This window comes from Phaethon aethereus (genome assembly GCF_964289735.1).
Source record: "Phaethon aethereus genome assembly, chromosome: 10".
Lineage (NCBI taxonomy): Eukaryota > Metazoa > Chordata > Aves > Phaethontiformes > Phaethontidae > Phaethon > Phaethon aethereus.
The window spans coordinates 23,598,659-23,617,408 of NC_138586.1; the positions used below are offsets into that span (position 1 = coordinate 23,598,659).

An 18,750-nucleotide genomic window follows, 5' to 3' on the forward strand; every position below is an offset into this window, starting at 1 on the left:
TTTTTTGGGTAACAGGGAGGTAGGTGATGGTGACAGCTGCCGGGCTGAGGATCCCTGCCCATGGTGGTTGTCTCCTGGTGCCCACGGGGGATGGTGGGGAGAAGGGACCCGGGGCAGACCGCTGGTCAATCTTGCATGCCCGGTGTAGGTGTGGGGCACAGAGAACTCCCAGCTGGCTCCCTGGTGTCGATCCGGGCTGGCCGCGGGGGCCCGGCAGTGCCCTCCCAGACCGTGGCACCGCTGGGTGAGCTGGGAAGGGGGCAGCCCCCCGCACCCCAGGGCACCCTCGGGGTTAGCGGTGCGGGGGGAGCCGGCTGCTCGGCTGCAGCGGCCGCTGCCAGGAGGGAGTGTGAAACCCTAGCCTTGCACCTCCTGCAGCCCTTTAGGGACGGGACGGGGCCGGCCTGGCTTGCACACGCGTTTCGGGGGCTTTAGGGCCCCTTCCCGGTGCAGCTGCCTCTGGGCTGGAAGGCTGCTGCCGGCCTCGCTGGCGGCGTGACAGCGGGGGGCTCCGCTCCCCCCGCGCAGCCCCTGCCCGGGCTCTGGCAGCCGACCCAGCGAACGCGCCGGAGCTGATGGAAGGGGCTGTGGGGTGATGTGCGCGGGGAGGGGGCAGCGGGTCCGCCTCCCTTCAGCACGGCCCGGCAAGGAAATAAGAATAATAATATTAACAGCAGCGGTGATAAGGTGAGCGTAGGCTGCGTGCGCCGGGGCTTGCGCCCCTGCCGCCTCCCAGCTCGGTGGGAGGGGAGGAGAAGGGGCTGCGACCCAGCCGTGCTCTTCTGGGCAGCCCCCGGGTGTTCTCTGCGCGGCGCCGTGGCCGTGGCCCTGCGGGTCCCCTGGGCGCCAGCCCGGGCCGGGGTGGGGGCCGGGAGGAGCCAGGCGCCCGTGGTGAGGCTGGGCGCCGGTGCAGCACCTCTGCCGGTGCGACACCTGCACCGCGGTACCGAGGGTGCGTAAAACAGCTCGGAAGACTTGCAGGAGAGGGAAGGCGGCATCAGCTAGATTTTTATTTTAAATATAGAGTCTGCTTGTGGATCCGTGCAAGGGTCTGCCGGCACAGCGTCCAAGCGCGGCAGAGGTGCGTAAGGCACATCTTCGGGGCCACCCATGGGGTCTTTACCCGTGCCAAGAGGGGCTTTCAGCCCGGCGTGGCTGATCTGAGCCTGTTCTACGCCTGCGGCCCCTCAGCGGGGTCGGTCGGTGCCTTCCCACCGCCCCGTCTGCTCCGGCGGGCTGGGGGTCGGGCTGCGGGCGCGCCCCGGCATCGCCTAAAGCCGCGCGATGGAAACGCGAATCTCGGACGGGCCTGGGGACCGGGGGGGACCACAGGGCGGGCGTCCGGCCTGCGTCCACACAGCGCCTGGCTGGGCCTGGGGCCGGGCTGCGGTGCACAGATGGAAGAGTAATTAAGAACAATAAAAGGAAAGAGACTTGGATTCGCTACAGTCTGAGCACATTAATTGTGCTTTGGGGCCCAAATCATAACGGAGTCCTGCGAGAGGGAATCCAGAAGAGAAACCAAACGTCTCGCTCCGTCCAAAGCTGACCGTTTAAGAGACCCTTGCCTTCATCTGCTGCCAGGTATTACTTCCAGCATCTCCCCTCTGCCAAAACCCGAGTTCTTGTTGGAAATATTTTTAGGGGAGGAAGAGAAGCTACGGTGACACTCGGGGTGCTAGCGGTGGGGAGGCAGAGCGCGATGCGCGGGGGACGGCACGCTGGAGCTGGAAGCAGGGGGGTGGTTGGGGCTCACGGAGGCATCCGTCCCAGTTGGCTGGCGTGTCTCACCGGGCTGGGACTTGGCGTTCCGCTGGTCTCGTGCCCGAGGACTGGGGTGAGTCGTGCCAGCAAGCGGAGGTCCTGCCTGTGCTTCCGTGCAGGCTGAGCATCTCTTCTAAATTGACAAGCAATTACATGGTTAATGGTATCAGTGTTAAATCCTCATCACTCAGCAGCCTGAGGCTTAATGCTTCATTGAGGCAAAGGCATCTAATAGCTCTCCAGGCTAGGAACTGCCTTTTCTTTAAGGCCGAGTAGAAGTCATCTGTCCAGAGGCTGCTTTTGCTCTCCCCGTCCTGCAGCCAAACTGTAGGTTCCCTCCAAAATGGAAGGGGGGCAAAAAAATGCTCCGGTGCGCTCCGTGTTGCCGGATCAAGCCTTGCTGGTGCGACGGAGCTGCATGTTGCAAACGCGGCGTGTGGAGACCACGGCATCGTTTGAGACCGGCCATTTCCTTCTCCCCTGGGTATCCCCAGCTCCTTCCTCCTTTTATAGCTCTGCCTCCTCTGCCTCTCCCTGCAGCCCGTCGTGGTGCCTGTGGATTTAACCTTTTCCTCCCCTGCGTTACCGTGCATTTGTCGACGTTGAATTTCATCTGCCGTCGAGGATCGGCGGTGCCTCCGCTCTTCGTGAGCGCAGCAGCCAGTGTCACCGACGCTGTGGGCTTCCGTCTCGCTGCTCGCCGGCTGCCTCGCGTCTCTGCCGGAGCGGTGCCAGCCCGATCCTCTGGCAAATCTTCCGCTGGGAAAGCAAGAAGCAGCAGGAGGATCAGCTCTCCACCTCGGAGCTTTGCCGTGGAGCGTGCCAGAGGAGCCTGCAGTGCCTCCGCCGCAGCCCCTGCCCACGGGTCGGTGGGCACCCCTGGCCGCAGCCCCCCACCCGCCTCCGGACCTGCCGTCCGGCGACACGTCGCTCTGTCCCACGCCTTTATAGAAAACCTGCCAGAAGTTGTACTCTCTCTTGTAGCCGTTTGGATGGGTTTTGACTTTCGGAAGCCCGACTGGCTGTGTGGAGCATCTTGCTTTGCTTTGGTTTGGCCCATTTTGGATCTGTACGGAGTGTGGCAGCGTGTGTCCTTGTTTCAAGAGGCTGTACCGGAGACCATCACCATGGTTTTTGCAAGCGTTTTACCCTTTTAGCTGCCCCTCTTCATGTTCCCTCAAGCAGCTGCTTCATTTTTTTTCCATGCCGTTTCCTTTCAAAGCTACTTTCTCCCCTCATCGTTGTTATGCTCAGAACAAGAAGAAGCTTCTTGAATGAAGTCCCGCGTGCGGCGCGGGAGGCAGGATGCTCAGCCGCGTCCCCTCGTCCGTCCCTGTGACTCCAGCTGCCATTCCTCTGTCCTGTTTGGACCTTTAATATTTTTGGCAGCTGTGAATGCGACATCTCTGTGGTTAATTTGGAGGAAATGATGTCTCCCGTTACCGCTGCGTGCTCCACCTTTGCAGGATCTCCTAGTTCCCTGCGCTTGAGCTGTGCTTACTCTGTAGATCGTTTTGATATAATCAGGTTACTGCCTTATAAATAAGACCTTATGAGGTCTCGCAGAGGCTGGTTTTTACAGGCTGCTCGGTTGCGGTGTGAATGGGTGAAGTCTATTTGAGATGGAGTAAGCCATAGCATGGTGCTGGGAAGCTGGAAGCTGCTCATGGAAGTACTTCAGGGCCACGAGCTGGGACGTATCGGCTTGTTTCTTCCCAAACCCAGTGCCTCTGGCCTGGGAGAAGCGGGGTGCTGTGCCTTCTCCCGGAGTTAGCTCCCCGAGATGTTTTTATGAGGAGTTTGAGCTCAGGCCTCTCCTGTTCAGGTTAAGGAGAGCTCATGCAGGCTATAGCGGGGCGTTTCTCCCGTTTCCCAGGCGTTTGCGTCGGGATCTGTGCTGGCAGTGCTCCTGTCAAAACGCCCGCCAGCGCATCCCAGATGCGCGGATGTACGGCTCCGTCCAGGGAGCCGCTGGCAGGCGAAACCGTGCCGTGGGAGAGGCGATAACTCAGCGAATGGCCCAGCGGCTTTCTGATTAGGAAAACATTTGCTGGTGTTTCACACGAGAGCCTTGACTGCACAGAGGCGTTTGGATGGAGCTGATGGACGTTGAGCCTGCATCCCGGCCTGAGCCAGGCTCGCCTTCCAGCGTAGCCCAGCAGGCGAGTCCCCGCCGAGGCACCCGAGGGTCCTGCAGCGCGAAAGGGAGTGCAGAAGAAAAGGAAAGACCCTGCTCCGTGACCCAGCCCCTTCCCGTCACCTCCTCGCCGACACCCAGGGGGGTCTGAGCGATTCAGCCCCACTGGCCATCAGTCACCCACCCTCCCCAAACCCGAGTTTTTGCGGGGTGGAGGCAGGAATTGGGCTGCACAAGCAACCTGAAACCCCGGGGCTGAGTTTTGGCGTTGAGGCTCGGGGTAGGTGTTGTTTGCGCTGTGCTGGCCAAATCCTGCTTTGCTCCTCTGCCTTGCCTCTGTAAAATTATCCCTGCAGCTTTCTGATTCTCATTGCATCGCCTTTCCTAAGCCCCGCTCGTGCCCTAAGCCGTCGCCATGCTCCTCCCAGGTTTTGTTGCTTCCCTGGCTGAATAAATCCCCGTGCCTGGATTTGGTGGAGCGCCGGGATGATTTGCCTTTGCCGTGACGGATGGAGGTGCCGGCTCGAGGGCCGTCGCCGGGGAGAGCCGGCTGCGTGCCAGCACCGCTCTGCACTGGGCGCATCACCCATCTCGCCACAGCATCCGTCAACGGAGGGCCCTTTTGGGGTCAGAAGCCAGGTTTTTTGAGTATGTTTAGCAGAATCTGCCATTTAGGTGCTTACTCCTGTAATCCTCTGGTTCGGGTGGGTTTTTTCCTCTTGTGTCGTTGTCCCCTGCCCCGAGCCGTCCCTGCCGTGGCAGAGGGCTGGTGGGTGCTTGGGGGGGGTGTTCCTGCGTGGTGGCAGCGGGAGATGTGCGGCTCCCTGTGCTCCCGCAGGGTTGAAAGGCTTAAAAATCTGTGCTGGCTAAAGTAGAAAGTTAATGTGAATTTAACTGACTTCTGCCCTGCAATTAAAGCCACTCAACCCCATCGGGGCTCTGAGTTTACATTCTTCACTGAGGCACAGTGTGTAATTATATATGTATAATTTAAACTGTGCATATGCATGTGTTCCTATTATACGCCAAGGAGCAAAGGAAATTATCCGGGAATTAAAGGGGGAGGAGGGTGCAGGCGCAGAGAATGGCTCTCTTGTGTGGCTGTGGCAGTGAGGGGAGGCTGGAGGGATCCCATCCTTACCGCTGCACACATCTTTGGAGGGTGCAGAAAATGAGAACTTGGGGTATTACACGCATGCGGTGGGCTCCGGACTGGGGCGCAAGGAAGTGGCCACAGCGGAGGGTCAGGAGCGAGCCCCTGTGTCGGGAGGTGCTGAGCTCCTGCCAGGTCCCTCGTGGTGCCTGGGGACAGCAGGGACCTGCCGCTCCTCCAGCTCCCCAAAACTCGCCCTAATGCTCCCTCTCCTTTCTTGCAGCCACTTCCAACGGGACGCTGGATGGCCTGGAGAACCGGGAAGGAGGGGTCTGCCAGACGCGCTCCATGAAGATTGTCATGAAAGTGGGGCAGGGTGAGTCCTTCTGCACCCTGGGGTCTCCTGTGGCTGAAATACCCTTGCCCAGCAAAACGTTGGCCCCAAACCAGGGCCCCTGTCCTGCTGTGCTGGGGGGGTTCTGGATTCTGGGGAAACTGAGGCCAGGCCAGCTGGTCCCTGGAGCCCAGGGGGCCTCCTGGGTTAGTCCAGCAGAATTTCATGTTAGGATCTTTTTTTCCTTCTTTTTTTTCTTTTGCCAACACTGGCGCACCTTTAGTGCCTTGGGTTTAAAATGGAGCGGTGGTTCTGTGTTACCTTGTGGTTGGTGTCCCGGTGGGAAGCGAGCTCAGCATGGTGCCCATGAGCCGTGCGAGTGCGTTGGCGGGGGGGCCGGCACGGACGGTGCCCCCATGACTTACCGGACACCCGAGGCGGGGTGCGAGCTGGGCAGGCATTACTGCTTGGGCTCGGCACGGTCCCGGCAGCTCTCGGTGGCGGTGGCCACCATGCTGTGGGGACAACCCAGGCCCGTGGTGGCCATGAGACACCCGGGGTGTGGCTGACGGCGGTGCCGTGGCAGCGTGCTCTTCTGGGGGGAGCTCCCCACCACCTCCCGTCCCAAGCTGCCGGGTGCCTCCCAGCCCCAGAGATGCCCCAGGCTTGTTTCGGCCCCTGACCTGGACGCAGAGCTCCTGGTGGCTGCTTTGCATTATTGTGTTTTTAGTTTGGGGCCAATATTTATCATAAATAGAAGAAGCAGCAGTGCAGCCTTGGCGAGCTCCCTTCCCTTCCCTTCCTTCCCTTCCCTTCCCTTCCCTTCCCTTCCCTTCCCTTCCCTTCCCTTCCCTTCCCTTCCTTCCCTTCCCTTCCCTTCCCTTCCCTTCCCTTCCCTTCCCTTCCTTCCCTTCCCTTCCCTTCCCTTCCCTTCCCTTCCCTTCCCTTCCCTTCCCTTCCCTTCCCTTCCCTTCCCTTCCCTTCCCTTCCCTTCCCTCCCTTCCTTCCCTTCCCTTCCCTTCCCTTCCCTTCCCTTCCTTCCCTTCCCTTCCCTTCCCTTCCCTTCCCTTCCCTTCCCTTCCCTTCCCTTCCCTTCCCTTCCCTTCCTCCCACTGCCCATGCAAGAAACTTGTCCCAACCCACACACAGGAGCTCAGAAAACATAAAAGCAGGGGGATGAGGGTGGGGAAGCTGCTTCACAAGCCCTGAAGCAGCTTGGGCTTGCTCTGTTGCTCTCAGCAGCTCCCATTGCTCCCACATCTCCCTTGAGGCCCGTAGGGGGGTGGCCGGATGGGATTTTGGGGCAGTTGTTCTTTAGGTGGGGGAGCGAGCTGCTGCTGTCCAGGTGGAATCGAGGTTTCTCACCCGTCCCTTTCCTCTCCTCCCCAGATCCGAATGCGGTGATCCCGGAGCAGCTGACGACAAGTCGGCCAAGCAAGGAGTCCGACAACACCATGAAAATCGTCACTCAGAGCCCACGCAGCAAGGTCCCCGCGGTGGAGGAGCCTGGCAAGCCGGGTGGGTTTTGCTGGCAAGACCCCAGGGGAGGGATGGGGACTGTGCCGGCAGAGCAGCTCTGAGCCGGGCTTGTTGCATGGATCCTGGGGATACCAGGTGCTCCGGAGCAAGGATCCAGATGGGATTCCCGTAAGCGTTGTGCCTGCCTCTGCCTTCCCCGCTGCTCGCAGCATCTCCTCGCCCCAGCCCTGCGCTTTCTGGCCGGGGACCGCTCGGGGCCTGGCGCAGGCAGTCAGGCTGCAGTGTGGAGCGGCTCAGGTTTGTTTTCCCAGCTCCGGTATGTCCTGGCAGGAGCTTTGAGGGAAGTGCTGTTTCAGCACTCTCCTCCTCCTCCTCACTGTCCATCGGTTCCTCGCAGTACATCTGAGAGGGCTTGAAGGAGGTGAGGTCCTCGGGTTTTTGAGCTGAGCCCTTTGAAGGTGGTTTCCTGAGTTCCTGACCCTGCTGAGAGAAAAGTGAAATCAGATGAAGTGGGGAAGAGTTGCTCTTTTCTTCTCGCCCGCTATGGCCAGCCAAGCGCTCTCCCCTCAGGGGGCTGGGGCTGCCCCGGCCCGGGGGTCAGGAATCTGATATCGCAGGGCTCCGGGTATCAGAGCCCACTTTCACCAGAGCATCCAGGTCTGTTGTGGAGACCGAAGGCTCCTGGTGTCCAGCCTGCACGAGCAGCACTCTGCTCTGTCGGCCGGGAGATGGAAGAGGGGGAGCAGCAACACGGGGCCAGGGAGAGGGCACGTGGTCCCTCCTCTTGGATGCCCAGGACTCCTGCCGGCCCGGCCCAGTGCCTGCTGGCTGGGCTGGAGGGAGGTGGGAAGGTGGGGAGATGCTTCTGTCCCCCTGGGGACGAGGGGGCTGCTCCCCTCCCTGGGCAGCCCCGTCATGAAGCTGTTGTGCTGAGTTTGGGGGATTAAGAGGGGCAGTTTGCCCACCCCTCAGCCCCACGGAGGCGATCCGTGCGTGGACGGAGCACCGAGCCGGCTGCGCAGAGTCCTCACAGAGGTGGGGCGCAGGCTGCCTGCCAGGGTCTGACACCTCTCTCCCCTCGCCTTGCAGGCTCCGTCAACCAGCAGGACGGCCAGGAGACCCAAGGTCCCAGCGATGGCTTCTTGAGCTCCAAGGTGGCTGTCTTCGCGGCGATCGGCGCCGGCTGCGTCATCTTCATCCTCATCATCATCTTCCTCGTAGTCCTCCTGATCAAGATCCGCAAGCGGCACCGGAAGCACACGCAGCAGCGAGCCGCAGCCTTGTCCCTCAGCACCTTGGCCAGCCCGAAATGCAGCGGGAACGCGGGCTCCGAGCCCAGCGACATCATCATCCCCTTACGGACTACAGAGAACAACTACTGCCCGCACTACGAGAAGGTGAGCGGGGACTACGGGCACCCCGTCTACATTGTCCAGGAGATGCCCCCCCAGAGCCCAGCCAACATTTACTACAAGGTGTGAGGAGCAGCCTGGGCAAGCCGCCGATGCAGGAGCACGGGAGCGCCGAGCGCGGGGGGCAGCCGCCCCCCGGGTCTCCCCGCGGGCGGTCTGGCGCCGGGAGGGAGGAAGCGAAACGAACCCCACGGCACGGCGCGGGGAGCGCCAGGGTCCGGCGCCGGAGAGCGGATGGCTCACTCGCACGCTGATTCTCCCCTTTGTATTTAGTTTTGTAGTTCTCAGCTTTTGTAATCCCGAGACTCGAGGGTGAGCCTTCAGCATCCTCCTCTTCTTCTCCAGACTGCGCCTGGCTGGGGGGGCGGGCGCCGTGCCTTTCCGTGCTCGCTCGGACACCGCTGGCAAAACCGGAGACTCCACCTCCCCTTTCCATTTTGGGATTTCCCTGCATCGCCCGTACGTCCTTGCGTGAAGTGCCCGTGCGCCTGGCGCCGCATCGGCTGCCGCTTGGGTCCCGGAGCCTGGACCGACGCCGGGGCCACGGCGAGGAGCCTCAGTCCGAGGAGGAGCAAGCAGCCGTGGGGAGAGGAGGAGGATGCTTTGCCTAGGTGCCAAGATGCAGACAACCGTGCAGGGAGGAAGCTGGCAAACCCGATTTACTACTACTACTATTATTATTATTATAATTATTTTAATTTTTTGTAACATTTTTATTTTTGTGAATTCCGGGCGGGACTCCGGCCCGCCGCCTTCGGGCACACGCCGTCGCCTCCTTCCAGCACGCCATCCTGCCGGCCGTGGGGCAGACCCCGCTGCTCCCGCCGCTGCCCTTTTAAACTTTTGTGTTCGTAGCTGTTGACTCTTGTTTTAGTCTCTTTATAAAAAGAAAGAAAGAAAAAAAAACCCCACATCTATACCATGTTTCAAGCATTCAGCGCGCGAGAGTCCGGGTGCTCCTCCTGCCCCGCGCGGAGCAGCATCCTGGGCTGCAGAGAAAAGCCTTTGCTGAGGGTTTCCATCGGGCTGGGGCTGAGCCTGCTGGAAGTGAAGTGGGGGGCAGCGGGAGGGCAGGGGGTAGCTGCAGCCCCCGGTCCCGTCCCCCAGCTGGCGATGCTGCGGGTGGCTGTCCTTGGAAAGGAAAACTGGAAAACAAATGTACCTGACCCACAGCCCGTGCTGGGGGTGCCAGGAGGAGGCCAGCGCTCGGGGCTGGAAGCCCCTGGGAGGCATAGCTGGCGCCGGCCATGGCGCTGGGCTGGGCTTGGTCGGGAGCTGAGCCGAAGGCTTCTCCACTCGCCTGGTTTACGAGGGCGACCCGGTGCCCCTCAGCCTTTGGGGACCAGCCCCCCAGCAGTGCCTGCCCCCCGCCCGGCCGTGCCGCCTCCTGGGGGTCCCGCAGCCCAGGCTCGCTCTGCCCTTGCCTCGCCATCTCCTGCCCAAAAACTGGAAGGGGTTGAGCCTTGGGCTCTTCTGGTGGGATCGTTCCCGGCTTCCCCTTCCTGGGGGGACCCGCCAGCACCGTAGCTGATGGCGGCGAGCACGGCGGGGCTGGCGGTGCCCTGTGCTTGGGCTGTCCCAGCCTGGGGCCGGTGGCCGCCCCCTCCTTCCTCACTTTCTTTTCCTTCCAGAAGTAGCTGCTTTTGCTCAGGGAGCAAGCGTGGGGCAGGCGGTGCCGCTCCCCCGGGGCGGCTGGCCGCGCTGCCGGGCGGTGGGTTTGCGGTGGCGCGGGGCTGCCCGGCCTGGTTGTCCCTGCCTGTCCCCAGGGCCCCGAAACCCGCGTTGGGAAGTGCCCGAAGAGCGAGAGAGCTGCTCTGCAAAAGTGCCTTGACGAGGAGCGGGCAGGGGCGGCGGGAGGGGCAGAGCAGGGGACGGTGGAACCCGGCGGCTCGGCGGCTGCGCCGGGGGCTTGGCTGTGGTCCCCAGCAGGACGGGAGCATCCCGTGGTGCCACGGTTGTTGGTTTTCTTTTATTTTCAAGGCAGGCGTTAGGGCTGGAGCGGAGCAGGCTGCCCCGGCGCTCCTCCCGCCCTCGGCATCCCAGGGTGAGGTCGGCTTCCCGGGCCCTGCACCGCTACCACACTCGGGGCAGAAGAGCCGCAGTGGGTGCTCGCCCCTGCCCGGCCCTTCTCCCCGGCCCCTGCTGCCCCCCCGTGTAGCATCTTTTGGACCCCTCTCCTCCGCGGCATCCGTGCCAGCGCTGGGCTGCTGCCGAAGGGCCGGGAGCCGCCCCAGCCAGGACCCCCGATCCCCGCCGGGGCACGGGGTCTGCTCCCATAGATCCCAGAAAATTGTGTCTTAAGGAAAAGCCGCCTCTCCCTCACTGGTGCCCTCTTCCACCTGCGAAATCACGGCCCCAGCCGTGGGGGCAGCGGTGACGGCGACGGTGGCGGATGCTCTATCGATGGGGAGTGTCTCCCCGCAGCCCGGGGAGCAGCGGCTGGCGCGGAGGGGGCAGATTTAGTTTTGGTTGGTTTTTGGAGGGGAAAGGAAGGAGTATGGCCACGGGTCGTGTCAAAGGCAAACTGAGGGTGTGGGGTGGCTTCCCGGGGTGGCTCTTCCCGGCAGCGCAGTGGCTGTCCCCAGCCGGGCTTGGCTCAGCGGCACCCCTCGGCTCCACTCCTCTTGCTGGGGGCAGCTGAGGAACCTTGTAAATATGTGAAGAAAGGGTGAAATCTGAACTCCTGGTTTTTGCTGAGCACCTCGGTCTGCTGGGTCCTGAAACAGAGTGTGTCCCTTCGGTTCTTTTCATTGAACGCATTGAAGTTTGGTTGGCTTTTTCTTTTTTTTTTCCTTTTTTTTTTTTTTTTTTTCTGTTTTGTTTGTGTAAATACTAGTCTTTTTTGGAAGAAATAATGTAAAGATGTTTTGTATAAACTCTGAATTATTTTCTGGTTGCTTTTTCTTAGAAAAACAAATGAGAACTAAAAAAAAGAAAAAAAAAGAAAAAAAAGAAATTTTAACCACAAGAACGGGTGTAAAACATTGTCATACTGCGCTCAGCCCCGGAGCTCCCCGCGGGGCTGTGCTGGTGTGCGGGCGCTGCGGGGGGGGCTTGGTCCCCCCTGGGGGGCCGGGCCGGGGCGGGGGGCCGTGCCCTCGATATAATGCAGGATCCGCCGGGCCCCAAGCAGAGAGCGAGGCCGGGAGCGCCGGCTCTGCCCCCAGCGCGGCTGGTCGTGCCCCTTGCCGCCGGCACAGCCCCGGCGCTCGCGGCAGGGTCGGACCTGGCTCATTGCCAGCGAGTCGCTGGCCGTCCTGGGTGCAGGCAGAGCTCTCAGCCCCGGCCTGAGCACGGGCACGAGACTCGGTAGCGCAAAGTGAACGGAAGGAGCATCGAATTTATCCCCTTTTTTCATCCTTAACCAAAAGAAACGCACCTGGGGATGCGTAACTCGGTGCGGCGCCCTGAGATCCTGGTCCGCTTTTCCAGACCTGGGGAGCTGCTCCTGCTGCAGATCCCTTTCCCCAGCCATCCCTATTTTCCAGTTGCCAACCGCAAGCACTCCGTGGCCCGATCTCTGCTTGGTGCCCGGGCCGGGGGTGGCTCGCTCCTCTTCAGCAGCACCCACGTTTTGTGCAGGGCAGCGCCAAGGGTCCCTGTCCTCGGGGAGGTGGCCGTGCCCACCGAAGCCATCTCCGGTGTCACCGGCATGCCGGGCACTTCCCCATGGGCAGCCGGCAGGCAGCTGGGAGCTCCTTTACTCCCAGTGGCTCCCGGGAGCCGGGCAGTTGCCTGTGAATCTGCATTGTATCAGCAGAGGGTGAGGAGGGGCTGCCGCAGCCTCCACCGCCCTCCCGGGGTTTGGAGGTGCGGGAGCAGGGCTGGTCCTGCCTCCCTCCCGGCTGCGCCGCGCACCAGCACACCCGCACCGCGCACTCCCACATTTCAGAGCTGTGACCACGTCTACATCCCACCGCGCCGTGTCCTCGCCCTTGCCGCGGTCCTGCGTCGCCCGATCAACCAGCCGTGGGGCTGCCGCCCCAGCCCCGTGCTCAGCTGCCTTTGCCACGGTGCCGGCACCGCTGGAGCATCCGGGCTGCCAGATTTTCCCCGTCCATCCTCCCGTGCCGAGAGGTGGATTCAGACTTGGAGCCCGGATGCGGCCGGTCCCGCTGCCGGTGCAGGGCACGCGGGATGGGGCCGAGGGCCGGGAGTTGCCACTGGTGAGCAGCAGGAGCGGTTTGGGCACCGCGCAGCTTGGCAGTGCAGGGGGACGCCGGGGCTTCGGCCATGGCACGGAGGGAGCGAGGACCCTCTGTGCCAGCACCTCCTCGGGGGGCAGCCGGTCCCCGGGCTGCTGCAGGGGGCACGTCCCGGAGCAGGGCTCGGCAATCCCGCGCTGGTTGATCGTCCTCGGCTCCCGGTGGGGCTCCGGCGGTGCCGGGTGCCGGGGTCCCGTCGGCCACACTCCCCAGCGCCGCAGACTTTTCTTTCTTCGTGTCATGTTCCTCTTTTTGATTCCTTTCACCTTCTCCCCAGCTCTCCCGCCCAGTAGCATATCATCGGCATCGGTAACCAGCTCTGTGGCATCTGAACTCCATGGAGCCGTGATGGAACCTGATATATTGTTAAATAAAAGGGTTTTTTTCCTATGGAAACCTGGCTGTCTCCTGTGTGCTTTCTTGCTGCCCCAGCTTGTCTTTTGAAATCGCAGCCTGGTCTGAAGAGATCTGGGAGAAGTTTGCTCGCACAGTTCGTCACCGGCTTTTCGTGCCGGTGTCAGAGGGAGCTGTTGGGTTTGTTTCGGTCAGCGTTAAAAAATTGGGGATGTTTGTCCCGTACTTGCAGCATCTCACATGGCCCCAGTGACTCAATGGACTTAGGGTTGGATACAGTTGGACTTGATGATCTTAAAAGTCTTTTCTGACCTAAATCTGTGATTCTATGACTCCGTCCCCGCAACTGGAGGCTCCCCGGAGGCCACCGGCTCCCCCGAGGCCAACGCCCGCCCGCCCGGCTCCCGGGAGCAGGGCTGCCTGCCCAGCCGCCATGCCGGCACGGCCCCCGGCCCCGTGGTGCTCCTGGCAGCCCCCAGCCCCAGGGAGCTCGGGGGCTGCTCCTGCGCTCGGGAGCAGACGGAGCCTCGTGGGAGCCGTTTGGGGATGGGGCGGGACAGCCGGGCTCGTCCCATCTAGTGACTGATACTTATTTAGTCATTCCTCGGCGTACCTTCATCTGATAAGTTATTAAAAAGTCATTTTAGGAAATGGGATGGTGATAAATCCTTAACAGATGGTGCTTTAGCTGGCTCCAAAATGGGCTCCACCACAGCCATTGCTCTTGCTCTCTATAACCAGCCTTCACACGGCGCTTTGCATTGCTATAAAGTACCGCGCGACGCAGTACGTTATGGATGAGGCGTGGGGCGCAGGTGGGAAACGCTCGGTGAGCGTGTTCAGCCGCATTGCTCGGCCTGGAGTGAGTCGGTATTTTTGATTTTGCTGGGCTTTGGACACCTCTCTGCTGCAGGGACGGGACGGTTCCCCCGCCCGCTCTGCCTGGGAGCAGCCCCGTGGAAACCAGGGTGCACCGGGGTGCCCGAGGAGGGCCGCGGGGCCAGCACCCCGCTAGCTTGCCCGGCAGTTGCTCTAGGAGAGGACGGCGGAGCCGAAGCTCTGCCTGGTGTGCGCCATGCCTGCACCCATCCGGGCTGCCCCGGCAGGGCTGTGGGCGCTGGGCTGCAGGGTTACGTACGGTGCTGCTGGGGTGCGTGACGGGATGGGTCGGGGTTGCGGGGTCCCAGAGGAAAAACGAGGCCGAGGCACCAAGAGGGGGTGGAGGATGCCCGTCTTCTTGGCCGACGCGCGAGGGGTGCGAAGGTGGGCCGAGGAGATCGAACGCAGCAGGCTGGTGCAGCGGTGCCGGGGCGCAGCCCGAGCCGCGGGGCCCGTGCCAAGACGTCTGTAGGAGCGAGCAGGGGCTGCTTGGGATGGGGTCAGGGTGGGGGGAGCGGGCCTTTGGGTGTGACAGACGTGCTTATATGTGGTTTGCTGGTTTGAAAATCCTTCTTCTCTGCATGCTTTGATCCCAGTGTGAATTAAATAATGCTTTTAATTTTAAACAGCTTCACTGGTCCCTGATGCCCAAAGGGTAAAACTGTAAGCGCCAAACTTGCTCCGACCTGCCAGAGAGGGAGAAAAGCGCTTTAACAGGTTCCTGTAACCCAGCACCCGGCCAGGGAGCGGGAGCGCGGCAGGTTCCTCCCGGCTCCGGGGAGAGGACGTCGAGCCGCGGGTGCCAGTGCCCACGGGGACACGGGAGCCGAGGGCACGCAAGCGTGCGCAGCTCTGCTCCCACGGGCCGGCCGGTAGCGAGGGGGATCGGCAAGATCTCTCTCGGGAGCCTCCAAATCTGGAAAGTTCATTAAAGCTGCAAAGCCGCTGATGTTTTTGGACGTCCATCAGGACTGGATAAGTTATTTTAATTATTTAACAGAAAGGAGCTTTCTGTCAAGTTTATTAACTCGCCTTTGGCCGGATCCCACTTGGGTCTGAAGCGGCTGCCAGGTCAGCAGAGCCGGAGTGTTTGCGGCGGCTGCGCACCCCGAGCCGCAGCTGCGGGGAGGCTGGATGGCGCAGGAGCCGGCTCGCCGGGCGGCCGGGCCAGGTTGGCCCCCCACGTGTGTTTGCTGCGCTCCGTGGAAGGGGAGCCCGTGCGGGAAGCACCTGTCTAAGCTGGGTGAATGGTGGGGGGCTCCGAGCGCCTCGGCGGCGGGTGACCCGGGAAGAGCAGATGTGCAGCGCTTCCAGCGCCGGTTTGGGATGACGCTCGGCTGGAGATGGGGCATCGCGCCGCCCCAGCCGGGCCGCGGCGCGGCTCAGGCTGAGCCCCCGCACGGGGAGCACAGAGCAGGAGCAGCCCGGCGTGCCCAGGACACCGGCGGAGGCTGCCAGAGGTGCTGCCAGGCGCGGGGCGGGTGCGCGCTCGGGGCGCAGCTCCCTGCGCTGGGGCGGCAGCATCGCCCCTCACCCCGCGCGCCCCACAGCATCCCTGGGCTGCAGGGGAGGGTCGGGCTGTTACGGACGGGGAGAGCAGAGCAAAGGCTTCCCGGGCCACCTCTGGCCTTGCGGCCACAGACTCGCATACCAGCGGGTCCATGTAACCTGGCAGCAACCTCCCTGAATGGAAAGCAGACCGCAGAGAGAGACTTGATGCTTTTCAGATGTTTTTGGTGTATTCTGATCTCTCCGTTTATGTAGGCGCCTCCCGAGGATCGCCCGGTTTGTCCCGGCGCGCCGGGGGGTGCGAGCAGGGGAGGCGGCGGCGCTGGGGGGACCGAGCCTGCAGCAGCGGCTGCGTGCGCCGGCGCTGCGCTGGTGGCACCGGTGCTTTGCAGGGTGCTCTTGCAACCGCACCCACCCTCCCCGCCGCTCCTCGCCCTTCTGTTTCCAGCACTGCCGAGGCATCGCCTCCCCTGGAGCAAGGCCCCGAGCCGTGGTTGCTGCGGCACATCCCTGGGGTCAGCCGGCCCTGGGAGGCGTCGGGGATGGAGCCAGAGCACCGGTGCCTTCAGCCCCCTGCTCATCCCGGCCTCGGCTGCATTGCCCCGCGTCTCGGCCGGGCCGAGGGTAAGCAGGGCAGCACAGCCCCGGTTCTCACGGCTGCCCCCACTTCCCTCTCCGTTATCACACCCCGTTGCCCCACTCGCTGCAGCCCTTTCCCGGACATAGCCGCCCTTCCCAGCCCGCCCGGCCTCCTCCTCCGGCATTTCCACATCCACTCCAAGGGGAGCGTCTGAAAAGACCCCAGCCTGTAAGGGGCTGTATAACAGCAATCCCTTTTAATAAACCTTGGCTGCGCCAGCTGCTGCAGCGAGGATTGGGAAGTTTATCCTTGTTTTCCCTGTAGTATATCCAAAATAACTCCAGGTTCCCCTGGTCAAGGCGATGGGCTTTTCCCACAGCCAGGGTTTCTGTGGCATCCACCGGCTCGGCTGCACCTGGTTTCCGCGCCTGCACGGAGAGGAGCCTGGAAGATCCATTAGGCCGTCGTGGTATGCAACGAGTCCCGCGGGCTCCCTAACGAGAGCAATAACGGCGATGCACCGGGGGGCCGTTCGTCACAGGCCCATCGCGCGGGCAGCGGGGACGGTGCCGGGGCGTGCGGGACGGCGGTCCCTGCTGCGGGGCTGGCCGCCGCCGGCTCGCTCTGCACGGGAGAGGAGGAGGAGGAGGAGGAAGAGGAGGAAGAGGAGGAGGAGGAAGAGAGCGTGACTCGTGCTGGCGAGGCAGCGGGTCAGGATCCAGCGCTTGCTCCGTGTTTCTGTGCAGCGACCAGCAAGCAGGACCGTCCTTCGTGACGGCGAAGCCATCTGTGCCCCAAGGCAGAGCGAATCTGGGACGAGAAAAAGCCCAGCCCAGGCTCGACACAAAGGACCGGCAGTTTTCTATAGCTAAAACCAGCTGATCTCAAGTGCTCTAAGAAAGGCGTCACGTGCTGCCAAGGTTTTTTCGCCACAGGCAGGCCCGAGGCCAGGGTGATGGTTGCAGGCTTGTTCCCCTGGCAGGGCTTCCAGCATCCCGAAACGGCTCTTCCCTGATGTGTCCCGGCGGGGAGCCTGTGCGTGGGCAGGGGAGATCCAGCTGGCCGGGACACAGGCAGCCGGGCAGGGGCTCCCGTGCATGGCCCCCCGGGGTGCCAGCAGCCTGGTGGGGCCAGAGGAAAGGGCTGGGGCTCAGGGGCAGCAGGGCTGGGGGAGGCAAAGGACCCTCGGGAGGGTGCTGGAAAGCCAGGCAGGGAGGAGAGAGGGAGTTTTCTTCCAGCAGAGTGAGACTCGGCAAAACAGGGAGCTTCAGGACAAAATCCAGTAGTTTTTCATTCGTTAAAAAGGAATGAATGCAAGTATTGCTCTACAGCAAACGTAAATTAATTACGTGCAAGGTTTTAATGTTACTGAAATACAACCCTTGGAGAGGGTCCCCCGGCTGCTGGAACAGGGTCTGAAGGAAACACAGAGCTTTTCCTTTTTCTTGCCTTAATGGAGGATGAGAGGTAAATGCGAAACGTCGGTGCTGCGGCCACCCCGCCGGCCGGGGGGGTCCTGCCTGCAGCCAGCCTGCGCCCCACGGGGGGGTACCCCTTTTATTTGGTTGCTCTGCACCTCTGCCCGTGGAGCTGTGACCTGTCCCCGGGGGTGCCGGGGGATAAGAGCACCGTGACGGCAGGGGGGACGTGTGCTGGGGGTGGCGTGAGCCGTGCACCCTTCATCCCGCCCCACGGAGAGATGCGGCTGAGCCTTTCCTGCCACCCCCTGCGTCCCCAAGACCGGCACCCAGAGCACGGGGACGCAATTCGGGCAGAGCCGTGCGAAAGAGCTGTGCGTTGGGGCGATGCCTGGCAGGTCTCCTGCAGCCCCCGTCCCCATCCCAGCGATCGCCTCCAGCCTCGGACCCGCACTCCCTGCCCCGGCTGGGAAGGGCCGAGCGAGGCTTCGGTTTCAGCCGGGCTCCCCCCCTAATTCCTGCAGCCTGGTGTAATCCTCCTGAGCGAGCCCAGCGCCAGGTTCCTGCTGGAAATTGGCTCTTGCTGTGGCTCTGGGGTCTCTGTAAGGTAGCCGAGCCAGGAAGAAAAGAGAGCCGGCGATTCAAAAGGACGGGGGCTGGGGAGGCTTTGCTCTCTTCCACCCGGGCTGGGGGCACGGGGGACCTCAGGTCGGGACGTGGCCCAGCTGGTGTCTGGTGCGGGGTGGAAAAATGCCCGAATCCTGCCGGGGAGCTGGGGTGGGGCCAGCCCCAAGGGGTTGGGGTGCCCGGGGGCTGCCAGCCCTGCCCAGTGGCAGGAGGCAAAGGTCTCTGCGCCCGGGACGTGCCCCGGCTGGGGGTGGGCTTCTCCTCCTCTCCCGCAGGGTCTTTGTCCTTCCCCTCTTACAGCAAGGCAGAGCCGCAGCGGCCAGGATGGAGCCGGGGGGGGATACAGGGAAAATTTGGGGAGATGAACTGGCGGCTAAAATGGCAGCGTGTCGGCTGGAGCCAGGAGCGCAAAGGCAGCTGCCTGCAGGGTTTATTTTCCTTTGCATTAATGAGAGGAAAGAGCCAGGAGGCTTCCTGCTGCCCCAGCCCGTGGCGGGGCTGCCCGGGCTGCTGGCAGGTGGCTTGTCCCAGCGCTGCCCACCACCCTGCCCACCACCCTGCCTGCTGTCCTGCCTGCTGCCCTGCCTGCCACCCTGCCTGCCACCCTGCCCGCCACCCTGCCCACCGCCCTGCCCGCCGCCCTGCCTGCCGCCCTGCCTGCCGTCCTGCCTGCTGCCCTGCCCGCCGCCCTGCCTGCCACCCTGCCCACCACCCTGCCTGCTGTCCTGCCACCCTGCCCGCCACCCTGCCTGCCACCCTGCCTGCTGTCCTGCCACCCTGCCCACCACCCTGCCTGCTGTCCTGCCACCCTGCCCGCCACCCTGCCCGCCGCCCTGCCCGCCGCCCTGCCCGCCACCCTGCCTGCTGTCCTGCCTGCTGTCCTGCCTGCCACCCTGCCCGCCGCCCTGCCTGCTGTCCTGTCTGCTGCCCTGCCCGCCACCCTGCCCGCCACGTGGCAC

General features: G+C 62.8%; 1 protein-coding gene across 1 annotated transcript in view; it reads left to right on the forward strand.

The window, feature by feature from the left end:
* Nucleotides 1–8,288, forward strand: part of EFNB1 (ephrin B1) — a gene marked incomplete at its 3' end in the record, with an annotated part of 50,701 nt that extends 42,413 nt beyond the window's left edge. The window contains exons 3-5 of the mRNA XM_082004213.1: nt 5,278–5,370; nt 6,718–6,846; nt 7,897–8,288. Of these exons, the coding sequence (XP_081860339.1) occupies nt 5,278–5,370; nt 6,718–6,846; nt 7,897–8,288 (614 nt within the window). The remainder of the gene's footprint in view (nt 1–5,277; nt 5,371–6,717; nt 6,847–7,896) is intronic.
* Nucleotides 8,289–18,750: the final 10,462 nt, after the last annotated feature.